This window comes from Ruditapes philippinarum, unplaced genomic scaffold, assembly GCF_026571515.1.
Source record: "Ruditapes philippinarum isolate M1 unplaced genomic scaffold, ASM2657151v2 ctg1204_1_1_1_1, whole genome shotgun sequence".
NCBI classification, from domain to species: domain Eukaryota; kingdom Metazoa; phylum Mollusca; class Bivalvia; order Venerida; family Veneridae; genus Ruditapes; species Ruditapes philippinarum.
Genome location: NW_026857162.1, coordinates 79431 through 92482, shown reverse-complemented (window position 1 = coordinate 92482; position 13052 = coordinate 79431). Strand labels below are relative to the sequence as shown.

Here is a 13052-nt window from a genome sequence, read left to right as displayed (position 1 = left end):
AGGTAATCACGAGTGATATGTTTTCTTGCATATCATACTCGAATATAGAGCAACTTTTCCACCTTTGGTGATCTTAAAGTTTCGTCAAAAGTGAAACTTGATCCCAAATTTCAAATATCTATGTATATGTTAGTGCTCATCCGTACTGTTCTATAGAAATTATAGATTTTGACGGGAGCGATAGCGACAGAAGGATGTTTTAATTTCTGTAGAACAGCTACGGATGAATACTAACATACTAAGCGTCAAGCTTTTTTGGCACTTTATTACGTCACTATGCTGTTCTATGAATTATTATGAAAATGAGAAATCGACTATGAACGGAATTCGATCAAGTATCGTCTTTTGTTCTTCAATGAAAATTAACGCACAGAATTTCTTTTAGAAAAACAGCGCTTACTTTGGGTGAGAAATAAATTTGGACACGACATAAACTTCTATTTTTCATAGTGCTTCATAGAAATGTGTTCGTAAAATAGACAAGTATAGTGACGAAAGAAAGTAAATATTAATGAAGCCAAATAAAGCTTGACACTAAATATGTTAGTATTCATCCGTGCTGTTCTACGGATATAAGAAACATTCTCCGGCCGCTATCGCTCCTGTCAAAGTTTCTAAATTCTGTAGAACAACACAGATGAACACTAACTGATTACTACGCTACTATGATATTATTGTTTACGAAGTATATGTTACTAACATATACTTCATAAACACTATTATCATAGTAACGTAGTAATTTTTACAGCTGTTCTTTCATAAAGATAATGACGTCATCTGAGCGCATTCATGAGCGGTCTAGCTTTAATGGTTTCAGACGGGGTCTCGGACATGGATAAAACATCGAAATCCAAATCCGATTTGAAACTTTATCATGGTCGGTAAAATGTTTACCGCAAATTTCAATGACACTCTTTTATTGCTGATACTATTTTGTAAGAGATTGATTGTTTTAGTTGGGGCGTTTGCGAGAAAAAAAGCCAAAATATGATAGGCAAATTTATGAATTGGATGTAATTGTTTTGATCAAATCATTTATAATAAAAAACTGTACGGATAATTATGTCGTGCAAATATAACTGACGTCATAGTGGCACAACGTCACGCTAAATAGAAAACGTTTCGTCAAATAAACTGGAAATTTCTTATGTAATAAATTTATTGAACTTTTTCGCAAAACATTATTTTTTAACTAATTCAATAAATTCAATATAGAACCTATACTCATTCATTATTCTCTTTTATGAATTTTCTTTTAATGAGCGACCAGATTGTATAAACACAGGCTCATCTCCTCTGGGTGTAAGCTAGTCGCAATCACTTTTCGTTTTGTTTATGTTTGACGTGGTTCAAATATTAAGATTTTCTTATCAGTAATTTGTTAAAGTAATTTTGGAAAAGAAAATATATCGAGTCTTCCGTACCATTTTAACATTTTTGCTCTGGTGAATGCATTTCTTCTTTCTGATAAGGGGATAAGACCATAATTATCGCACAGCACTGGCGAAATTTAATGTGAAGACAACAATACACAAATGTTTCCTAAAAGTGGAGGCTTTTCTTTCCATTCTGCATTTTATACAAAAATATTCTCAAACTATAAAAGTGTGTTTTACTTGGTATATTTACAACGAATATCTATTATGCCACCAGCTAGAAAGATATTGATACCCGATGGTGCAGCATTGTTCAATAAAATTTATTTCTGAAATGACAAACTTTTTGTTTCAAATATCTATCATTTCCTACATACAAATAATTTATTATCAGCTGACTGGACAAATAGAAATCCACCAAGTAGAAAAATGCGCCGTACGTTATCATTGATATTTTATACGCCATACGTTATCATTTCCGGAAAATGCCCCAATATTAATATTTACACCAGTAAATCTAGCCAAAATGGGCATGAATGATTACTTGACAACATATTACAAATTTTTAAAGTCAGTGGTTTCAGTTAATATACATATATGTAAAGAAACAGCGAATTTGAGTGAAGAAGCCGTACGTTACCACGATCAAACCGGTGGAAAATTCTCTCGCTTCGAATCTGGTGACGCGCATTTCAGAAGAAGTACGGGACGAAACACCATGAAATAAATTTCTGTGTGCCAGGGAAATTGTGTAGAAGGTTGTTATATGTACCTTTACACAAGAACATCACGAATTTCAGAGAAAAAAGGGAAAAACCTACTTTTTGGCTGCATCCGCCATCTTGTTTGTTTGGGTAACGAACGGCGTGATTCCTCCCCGTGAACTTGCAAGGTAGGGATTTGATAGTCTTGGTTACTTTATGTTACAGTTTGATTTAGCTGAAAATTTCAGATCATTACAGACTCCGGTTACAGTATTTTTCTCCGGATAATATTTTCACTGTTACCAACAAATCTATGTGCTATTTATATAATGACTGTAACATCTATGAGGTATATAGATTTTACAGGGATAGTAGCAAAAATCATATTGCATATTTGATAATAAAACAATAAACTTTACTATTGATTCATATAAGAAATATAATAAAAGAAATGACATTTAATAAATTGACTTTAATGCCAGTATGCCAATAATAAAAATATGTTCGTTTCTGTCCAAATGTCATGAGATATAAGAGCTAAATTAATTTGTACGACCACATATTATGCTGTTTGCAAATGTCAAAATTTTTTAGTTATTGCATAACATAATTTACTCTGTAGGACGCTTAATAAATGTTCTGTGGGTGTTGATTGCAGGACGCTTTATAAAGCTTCTCTTGGTATTAAGATACTTTATTAATTCTAAGTTCAATTTCCTCGTGTATATTTTATCAGTATACAATGACATTCGTTGTAATTTTAGTCACCATTATTATTCTTGGTTCAATCGGCAATATCATCTCAATATTGATATGGAAATATGGCAAAACGAGCAAAACAACAAACTGTAAAACATACATGTGGACTTTAGCTCTCAATGATTTGTTTATTCTGTTAATGTTGGGAACTGAGTATGCTTTTTTTACGTCAGGATATTATTTACGTAATAAACATGATTGGATTTGTAAACCTGTTCTTTTCTTTGGGATGTTTTCACCACAAGTTTCAGCGTGGATAACGGTTATGATCGCAGTGGAACGAATGCTATACGTTTGTGTCCCTCTTAAAATGTACAAAAGCAATGTAAAAAGACGTTCTATTATTGCTATTTGCTGTATTATACTGTTTTCGTTTGCTTTGAATGTATACGTTCTGAGTACGGCTTCAATCATAGTGTCCAATGAAAATAAAACTAACTGCTATCTAAATATTAATGATGTTAATAAATTTGACTTCAAGTTGTTGGATGCCATATCGTACGGTATTTTCACATTCCTACTGCCTTTGATATTGATAACAAGCAGTAACATTATCACATTGGTAGCCATTTGTGTATGGAAGCGAATATCCCAAGAAAGGACACGTCAACAAAGGAGCATAAAAAATATAACAAGGATCGTCATATCGATAAGTTTACTGCACTGCATTTCAACATGTCCATACGCTGCTTTCATGTACACACTTAACATTGCATCGACCACGCTTTTGCAATATCAAAATCTAATTTATATTTGCTATTTTTTGAACAGTGGATTGAACTGCGCGCTTTACTGTTTGTTTGAAGAAAGTTTTCGAAATGATTTAAAGGAGTCTATCACACGTTTATTAAATGTTTTTGGACTAAAGTAGCTTTTTACAAGAGGAGAAATGACTTTAAAATATTATCAGATAGAACCACCATTGTTGACAAAACAAATAAAGCCGTAGTAATATGAGAGACCTAATTAAAGGTACATAAGGTACATCACATATTACTTAAGACTGAGCTGTAAATTTTGTTAAATAACCGTTTCGATTACAGATATTCACATTCATTTAATGAAGTGTAAAAGTTCTCTTTTGGGTCAATGAACAAAAGAAATTGTTGGGAAAGTCTCACAAGCTTTGATATCTTAAATGATCACCGCGGAGGTAATATGTTTCGAATTTGCGTACCATTTGAAGTATAACTTCAAAATTACTTGTGTGTGTGTTTGTGTGTGTGTGTGTTTTTTTGTTTTGTTTTTTTTTCAAATCGTACACCAGCTCAGTTTTTTTTTCAGAATAATCATCTTGATTGTTAAATTGACCAAAATATGAAAAGCAACTAAACTTTTTTGTTTTACATCAAATCGTGCCAAGAATCATACACAATATTCGTACGATTTGAATTTAATCATGAGTTGTTTTTTTATTACTATCTTTTACACGTTTTTCAAGTTCACCAAGAATATACTATTGAAGAGCATGATAAGCTCACACGCTTCAATGTTACAATGAATTAAGGAAAATATCTTTGCTTCCTCAAATATTCAATAGATTAGGAAAGAGGAATGCAACACATAAAAATTCTTTTACATGCCACGAAATCCTCAATTATTCAAACATCTTGCAATTTCAACTGTTAAAGCTGGAGCAATGGTAATAAGAACAATCAATTTTGAAATTAATATTTTTAAAGCAGCATGCCTCCAGATTCACGCCGATTTCATAAAAATTTTGAAAATGTTTTTTAAAAGTAAAATACTGTGAAGTGAACAAAGAAAGTAATTTACACATTGCAAACGGCACTTACAATCCACGTACATTACCAAAGGAAATTAAAATATACTTATATACCCCTTACTGCGTTAGTAACGCAGTTGAAAGATAGTGATTGATACTGCAAAATCAATCATTAATCACACATAACATGTACATTGTAAATGATTAATTAAATATTGAATATTTTTACTTTTTCTTAAGATCTTAATACATTTTTCTAAAGATTGAATTCCTAGAAATATTTTTACTCATCTTGAGGTGTGCAGCTTTAAAGATCCTGTATATTGTAATAAAGGATGTAACAACAGTTAAGTAAATCTTTATATATGTATATAATTATTCTTCTTAAACATCAAAAGATATGTTAAGATGTGTACTGCAAATTTTTATCCGCATTATATGTATTAATTAGATGTATGAAAGATTCAATTATTGATCTGAAATGTCGCTCTATGCGTGATAATCTTATGTTTTTTGGAATACCCGAGGGCAAATTACAGTCAAAAGCACCGTTAACAGATATGGGTCATGAAGTAGTTCGTACGGAGGTCATAGGTGATCAATATCTAGGACGTGGTGAAACCACATCAGCATGGGCAAACAGTGACGTAACGGATGAGGCCAGTCAGTCAACGACATCGTCTGCAATACCGGATATGACGTCAGGTTTTAATCATGAAAATTGTGAAGCCAAAATAATAGATTTGTGTAGAAATGTTCAGAAAATTTCGGAAGTTGATAGCAAATACAGATTGAAAGGGCTCATAGAATTGGGAAATTTGTTCACGGCAAAGAACGTTCAATCGTGGTTAAGCTAAAAAAACCGACTCAAAGCTTGTGATTAAAAACGCGATAAAACATGTAAAATTAAAATACAGTAATTATAATGTAGCTGAGCAGTATCCCTTAGAAGTGAAAGAGAGAAGAAAGGCTTTTATACCGGAAATGATCGAGGCCAGAAAGCAGGGCAAAAGAGCAGTATTAGTGCGTGATAAACTCTATATGAACAATAAATTGTTCGATCCGCAATCTCGTGGACTACCAAATTTCTAGGACAGACGCGAAAAGTATGCTTTATCTATTGTATCGTGGAATATTGAAGGTTTAGGTAACTGTTCAAGTGATGAAGACTTTTTGAATTTTGTTGTAAATTTTGATAATGTTTTCTTATGTGAAACTTGGCAAAAAATCTATAATGTGTACGAAATAGATGGGTATGAATGCATTTCAGTTCCCCGACCTGAAAGCTTAAACTCAAAAAGAGGTCACGGGGTGTATGTTTATTTTAAAGAAGTCATTTAAAAAGTGGTATGACAGTATCTGAAATAGACAATAGTGGTGTTATATGGATTAAACTGTGTAAATCTTTTTTCAATTTAGATAGTGATGTTTACCTTTGTTGTTTATATATCCCGCCCAGTAATTCTATATATTTTACCATGCACGAAGAAGGTTTTTTTGAATTATTAGAAAGAGGCGTGAGAAAGTACATTCTTTTAGATTGGCGATGTAAACGCTAGATGTGGCGGTAAGAATAATTTTATTCAAAAATGTTCGCACTATGATAAATTTATTTCTGTAATTGATCAAAATAGCGACGATGATGATTATCGATTTGTTAATATCCCTTGTAGATTTTTAATGGACCCTGTTGTAAATACATCTGGAAATCGATTATTAGAAATATGTCAAAGCAGTAATTAATATTTATTTTAATAATTGAAATAAAATAAAACGACTATGAGTAACATTTTCATATTTAATTTTGTTATATGTATATGACTCATACATGAACGCTTCAACAATGTTATTGCAAACAATAAAGCAATATCGCACTAAATACAATTCAAGGTTGGATTGTTTTGGCCGCTCAAATTGACAGGGTATCCCGTGTCAAAATAATTCGACCGAGAGGAGATCAGACGTGCTTTATATTACACATTTACTTTTTGCTAAAGTCCAAATACATACAAAAACACGCAAACAGTATCATACAAACGCAACGCAACGCAAACGCAAAACACAGTGTTCAACAGTCCAAAAGATTACCGCAAATGACATCAAATTGAAGATTCCATTCATCGCTGGGAACCCAAGCGTATAAATAGAACCCACAAATGACGCCATTGTACGGCAACGCCATACACTGCAACGCAAAAAACAGGAATTGCCAAGTACTACGGGCAAAACCAAATAACGCAAACTGCAGTTTAAACACATGGACAAACTGTATGATACTTCCAAAATTAATTTCCTGATTATAGGTCGGCCTACCCTGACGGGTATTCCGTCACGAGCAGTAGAACCATACACAGGGTTTTAAGTTAAAATGCCAACAAAACAGAATACAATGTCTGATCTCCTCTCGATCGGAAGAATTTTACGCCACTGTGAGCGACGATATCAAAATTAAATATGAAAAAACAGAGTATAACATATAAATGTCTGTGAATCTATGAAAGTTTATTAAACTACAGTTTTAAATTCGAATTTCAAGTGTCCACATTTTTTTATTTAAGTCTAAGCTAGCACCGAACGTAATTCTATATACTTATTATTAATCAGTCACAAAGATGTTTTCTTTAATTTATAAAGTACACAGTCTCTTCACATTAGCTGGTTTTCACTTATAACATACAATGTTTTTGCTCCCAAGTGTTCCATCAGGGTAGCATCCAATCTCTGCGTTCAGGTGCGTAGCCAACTCTTGACATTTGTGGACAAACACAGGTTATTGACAAAACTCAAACTCAATCCTGCAAATAGATAAACTGCAGCAGTATTCTTGTACAAGCTAAATATCAAATCAATACACATAAGGCTTAACAGTCAAAATAATTAATTAACAGTTTCGATCTTAATGAACCTGCCTATTAACTTCTTAATATATTAGCCTAAACAGGGTGTGGCGGGCAGGTAATTGAGTGTGTTATTGCTTCGTCGTCAAACAAAAACTGAGAAAGTTGCACGAGAAACTCGGGCTTTTATATTATTAACAGCTAACTCTTTAAACCCGGCCCTATATAGAAATGATAAGATAAACACGGTAACCAGTGTAATGTAAACAATCTATAGATAATGACCGAGGTTTGCCGATTGCCACGTAATGATAGCTTTAAACAAGGTAGCAGACGATTTTTTCTCTAAAATAAATGGGATTATTTTAATTCTAAAATAATCTTTATTATTTTAATAATTGAAATAAAATAAAACGACTATGAGTAACATTTTCATATTTAATTTTGTTATATGTATATGACTCATACATGAACGCTTCAACAATGTTATTGCAAACAATAAAGCAATATCGCACTAAATACAATTCAAGGTTGGATTGTTTTGGCCGCTCAAATTTAACAGGGTATCCCGTGTCTAAATAATTCGACCGAGAAGAGATCAGACGTGCTTTATATTACACATTTACTTTTTGCTAAAGTCCAAATACATACAAAAACACGCAAACAGTATCATACAAACGCAACGCAACGCAAACGCAAAACACAGTGTTCAACAGTCCAAAAGATTACCGCAAATGACATCAAATTGAAGATTCCATTCATCGCTGGGAACCCAAGCGTATAAATAGAACCCACAACTGACGCCATTGTACGGCAACGCCATACACTGCAACGCAAAAAACAGGAATTGCCAAGTACTACGGGCAAAACCAAATAACGCAAACTGCAGTCCAAACACATGGACAAACTGTATGATCTTTCCAAAATTAATTTCCTGATTATAGGTCGGCCTACCCTGACGGGTATTCCGTCACGAGCAGTAGAACCATACACAGGGTTTTAAGTTAAAATGCCAACAAAACAGAATACAATGTCTGATCTCCTCTCGATCGGAAGAATTTTACGCCACTTCGAGCGACGATATCAAAATTAAATATGAAAAAACAGAGTATAACATATAAATTTCTGTGAATCTATGAAAGTTTATTAAACTACAGTTTTAAATTCGAATTTCAAGTGTCCACATTTTTTTTATTTAAGTCTAAGCTAGCACCGAACGTAATTCTATATACTTATTATTAACCAGTCACAAAGATGTTTTCTGTAATTTATAAAGTACAGTCTCTTCACATTAGCTGGTTTTCACTTATAACACACAATGTTTTGCTCCCAAGTGTTCCATCAGGGTAGCATCCAATCTCTGCGTTCAGGTGCGTAGCCAACTCTTGACATTTGTGGACAAACACAGGATATTGACAAAACTCAAACTCAATCCTGCAAATAGATAAACTGCAGCAGTAATCTTGTACAAGCTAAATATCAAATCAATACACATAAGGCTTAACAGTCAAAATAATTAATTAACAGTTTCGATCTTAATGAACCTGCCTATTAACTTCTTAATATATTAGCCTAAACAGGGTCTGGCGGCGGGTAATTGAGTGTGTTATTTGCTTCGTCGTCAAACAAAAACTGAGAAAGTTGCACGAGAAACTCGGGCTTTTATATTATTAACAGCTAACTCTTTAAACCCGGCCCTATATAGAAATGATAAGATAAACACGGTAACCAGCGTGATGTAAACAATCTATAGATAATGACCGAGGTTTGCCGATTGCCACGTAATGATAGCTTTACACAAGGTAGCAGACGATTATTTCTCTAAAATAAATGGGATTATTTTAATTCTAAAATAATCTTTATTATTTTAATAATTGAAATAAAATAAAACGACTATGAGTAACATTTTCATATTTAATTTTGTTATATGTATATGACTCATACATGAACGCTTCAACAATGTTATTGCAAACAATAAAGCAATATCGCACTAAATACAATTCAAGGTTGGATTGTTTTGGCCGCTCAAATTTGACAGGGTATCCCGTGTCTAAATAATTCGACCGAGAGGAGATCAGACGTGCTTTATATTACACATTTACTTTTTGCTAAAGTCCAAATACATACAAAAACACGCAAACAGTATCATACAAACGCAACGCAACGCAAACGCAAAACACAGTGTTCAACAGTCCAAAAGATTACCGCAAATGACATCAAATTGAAGATTCCATTCATCGCTGGGAACCCAAGCGTATAAATAGAACCCACAACTGACGCCATTGTACGGCAACGCCATACACTGCAACGCAAAAAACAGGAATTGCCAAGTACTACGGGCAAAACCAAATAACGCAAACTGCAGTCCAAACACATGGACAAACTGTATGATACTTCCAAAATTAATTTCCTGATTATAGGTCGGCCTACCCTGACGGGTATTCCGTCACGAGCAGTAGAACCATACACAGGGTTTTAAGTTAAAATGCCAACAAAACAGAATACAATGTCTGATCTCCTCTCGATCGGAAGAATTTTACGTCACTGTGAGCGACGATATCAAAATTAAATATGAAAAAACAGAGTATAACATATAAATTTCTGTGAATCTATGAAAGTTTATTAAACTACAGTTTTAAAATTCGAATTTCAAGTGTCCACATTTTTTTTATTTAAGTCTAAGCTAGCACCGAACGTAATTCTATATACCTATTATTAACCAGTCACAAAGATGTTTTCTGTAATTTATAAAGTACACAGTCTCTTCACATTAGCTGGTTTAAACTTATAACACAAAATGTTTTTGCTCCCAAGTGTTCCATCAGGGTAGCATCCAATCTCTGCGTTCAGGTGCGTAGCCAACTCTTGACATTTGTGGACAAACACAGGTTATTGACAAAACTCAAACTCAATCCTGCAAATAGATAAACTGCAGCAGTAATCTTGTACAAGCTAAATATCAAATCAATACACATAAGGCTTAACAGTCAAAATAATTAATTAACAGTTTCGATCTTAATGAACCTGCCTATTAACTTCTTAATATATTAGCCTAAACAGGGTCTGGCGGGCGGGTAATTGAGTGTGTTATTGCTTCGTCGTCAAACAAAAACTGAGAAAGTTGCACGAGAAACTCGGGCTTTTATATTATTAACAGCTAACTCTTTAAACCCGGCCCTATATAGAAATGATAAGATAAACACGGTAACCAGTGTAATGTAAACAATCTATAGATAATGACTGAGGTTTGCCGATTGCCACGTAATGATAGCTTTAAACAAGGTAGCTGACGATTTTTTTCTCTAAAATAAATGGGATTATTTTAATTCTAAAATAATCTTTATTATTTCAATAATTGAAATAAAATAAAAACGACTATGAGTAACATTTTCATATTTAATTTTGTTATATGTATGATGACTCATACATGAACGCTTCAACAATGTTATTGCAAACAATAAAGCAATATCGCACTAAATACAATTCAAGGTTGGATTGTTTTGGCCGCTCAAATTTGACAGGGTATCCCGTGTCTAAATAATTCGACCGAGAAGAGATCAGACGTGCTTTATATTACACATTTACTTTTTGCTAAAGTCCAAATACATACAAAAACACGCAAACAGTATCATACAAACGCAACGCAACGCAAACGCAAAACACAGTGTTCAACAGTCCAAAAGATTACCGCAAATGACATCAAATTGAAGATTCCATTCATCGCTGGAAACCCAAGCGTATAAATAGAACCCACAACTGACGCCATTGTACGGCAACGCCATACACTGCAACGCAAAAAAACAGGAATTGCCAAGTACTACGGGCAAAACCAAATAACGCAAACTGCAGTCCAAACACATGGACAAACTGTATGATCTTTCCAAAATTAATTTCCTGATTATAGGTCGGCCTACCCTGACGGGTATTCCGTCACGAGCAGTAGAACCATACACAGGGTTTTAAGTTAAAATGCCAACAAAACAGAATACAATGTCTGATCTCCTCTCGATCGGAAGAATTTTTACGCCACTTCGAGCGACGATATCAAAATTAAATATGAAAAAACAGAGTATAACATATAAATTTCTGTGAATCTATGAAAGTTTATTAAACTACAGTTTTAAATTCGAATTTCAAGTGTCCACATTTTTTTTATTTAAGTCTAAGCTAGCACCGAACGTAATTCTATATACTTATTATTAACCAGTCACAAAGATGTTTTCTGTAATTTATAAAGTACAGTCTCTTCACATTAGCTGGTTTTCACTTATAACACACAATGTTTTGCTCCCAAGTGTTCCATCAGGGTAGCATCCAATCTCTGCGTTCAGGTGCGTAGCCAACTCTTGACATTTGTGGACAAACACAGGATATTGACAAAACTCAAACTCAATCCTGCAAATAGATAAACTGCAGCAGTAATCTTGTACAAGCTAAATATCAAATCAATACACATAAGGCTTAACAGTCAAAATAATTAATTAACAGTTTCGATCTTAATGAACCTGCCTATTAACTTCTTAATATATTAGCCTAAACAGGGTCTGGCGGGCGGGTAATTGAGTGTGTTATTGCTTCGTCGTCAAACAAAAACTGAGAAAGTTGCACGAGAAACTCGGGCTTTTATATTATTAACAGCTAACTCTTTAAACCCGGCCCTATATAGAAATGATAAGAAGATAAACACGGTAACCAGTGTAATGTAAACAATCTATAGATAATGACCGAGGTTTGCCGATTGCCACGTAATGATAGCTTTAAACAAGGTAGCAGACGATTATTTCTCTAAAATAAATGGGATTATTTTAATTCTAAAATAATCTTTATTATTTTAATAATTGAAATAAAATAAAACGACTATGAGTAACATTTTCATATTTAATTTTGTTATATGTATATGACTCATACATGAACGCTTCAACAATGTTATTGCAAACAATAACGCAATATCGCACTAAATACAATTCAAGGTTGGATTGTTTTGGCCGCTCAAATTTGACAGGGTATCCCGTGTCTAAATAATTCGAGCGAGAGGAGATCAGACGTGCTTTATATTACACATTTACTTTTTGCTAAAGTCCAAATACATACAAAAACACGCAAACAGTATCATACAAACGCAACGCAACGCAAACGCAAAACACAGTGTTCAACAGTCCAAAAGATTACCGCAAATGACATCAAATTGAAGATTCCATTCATCGCTGGGAACCCAAGCGTATAAATAGAACCCACAACTGACGCCATTGTACGGCAACGCCATACACTGCAACGCAAAAAACAGGAATTGCCAAGTACTACGGGCAAAACCAAATAACGCAAACTGCAGTCCAAACACATGGACAAACTGTATGATACTTCCAAAATTAATTTCCTGATTATTGGTCGGCCTACCCTGACGGGTATTCCGTCACGAGCAGTAGAACCATACACAGGGTTTTAAGTTAAAATGCCAACAAAACAGAATACAATGTCTGATCTCCTCTCGATCGGAAGAATTTTACGTCACTGTGAGCGACGATATCAAAATTAAATATGAAAAAACAGAGTATAACATATAAATTTCTGTGAATCTATGAAAGTTTATTAAACTACAGTTTTAAATTCGAATTTCAAGTGTCCACATTTTTTTTATTTAAGTCTAAGCTAG

The 13052-nt window shown here is 33.7% G+C and overlaps 1 protein-coding gene across 1 annotated transcript; it reads left to right on the top strand.

The window, feature by feature from the left end:
- Nucleotides 1-2738: 2738 nt before the first annotated feature.
- On the top strand, nucleotides 2739-6467 carry LOC132748966 (delta-type opioid receptor-like). The gene has a single exon (XM_060738627.1). It carries the CDS (start codon nucleotides 2823-2825, stop codon nucleotides 3708-3710), a length of 888 nt encoding a protein of 295 aa, XP_060594610.1. The 5' UTR covers nucleotides 2739-2822; the 3' UTR covers nucleotides 3711-6467.
- Nucleotides 6468-13052: the final 6585 nt, after the last annotated feature.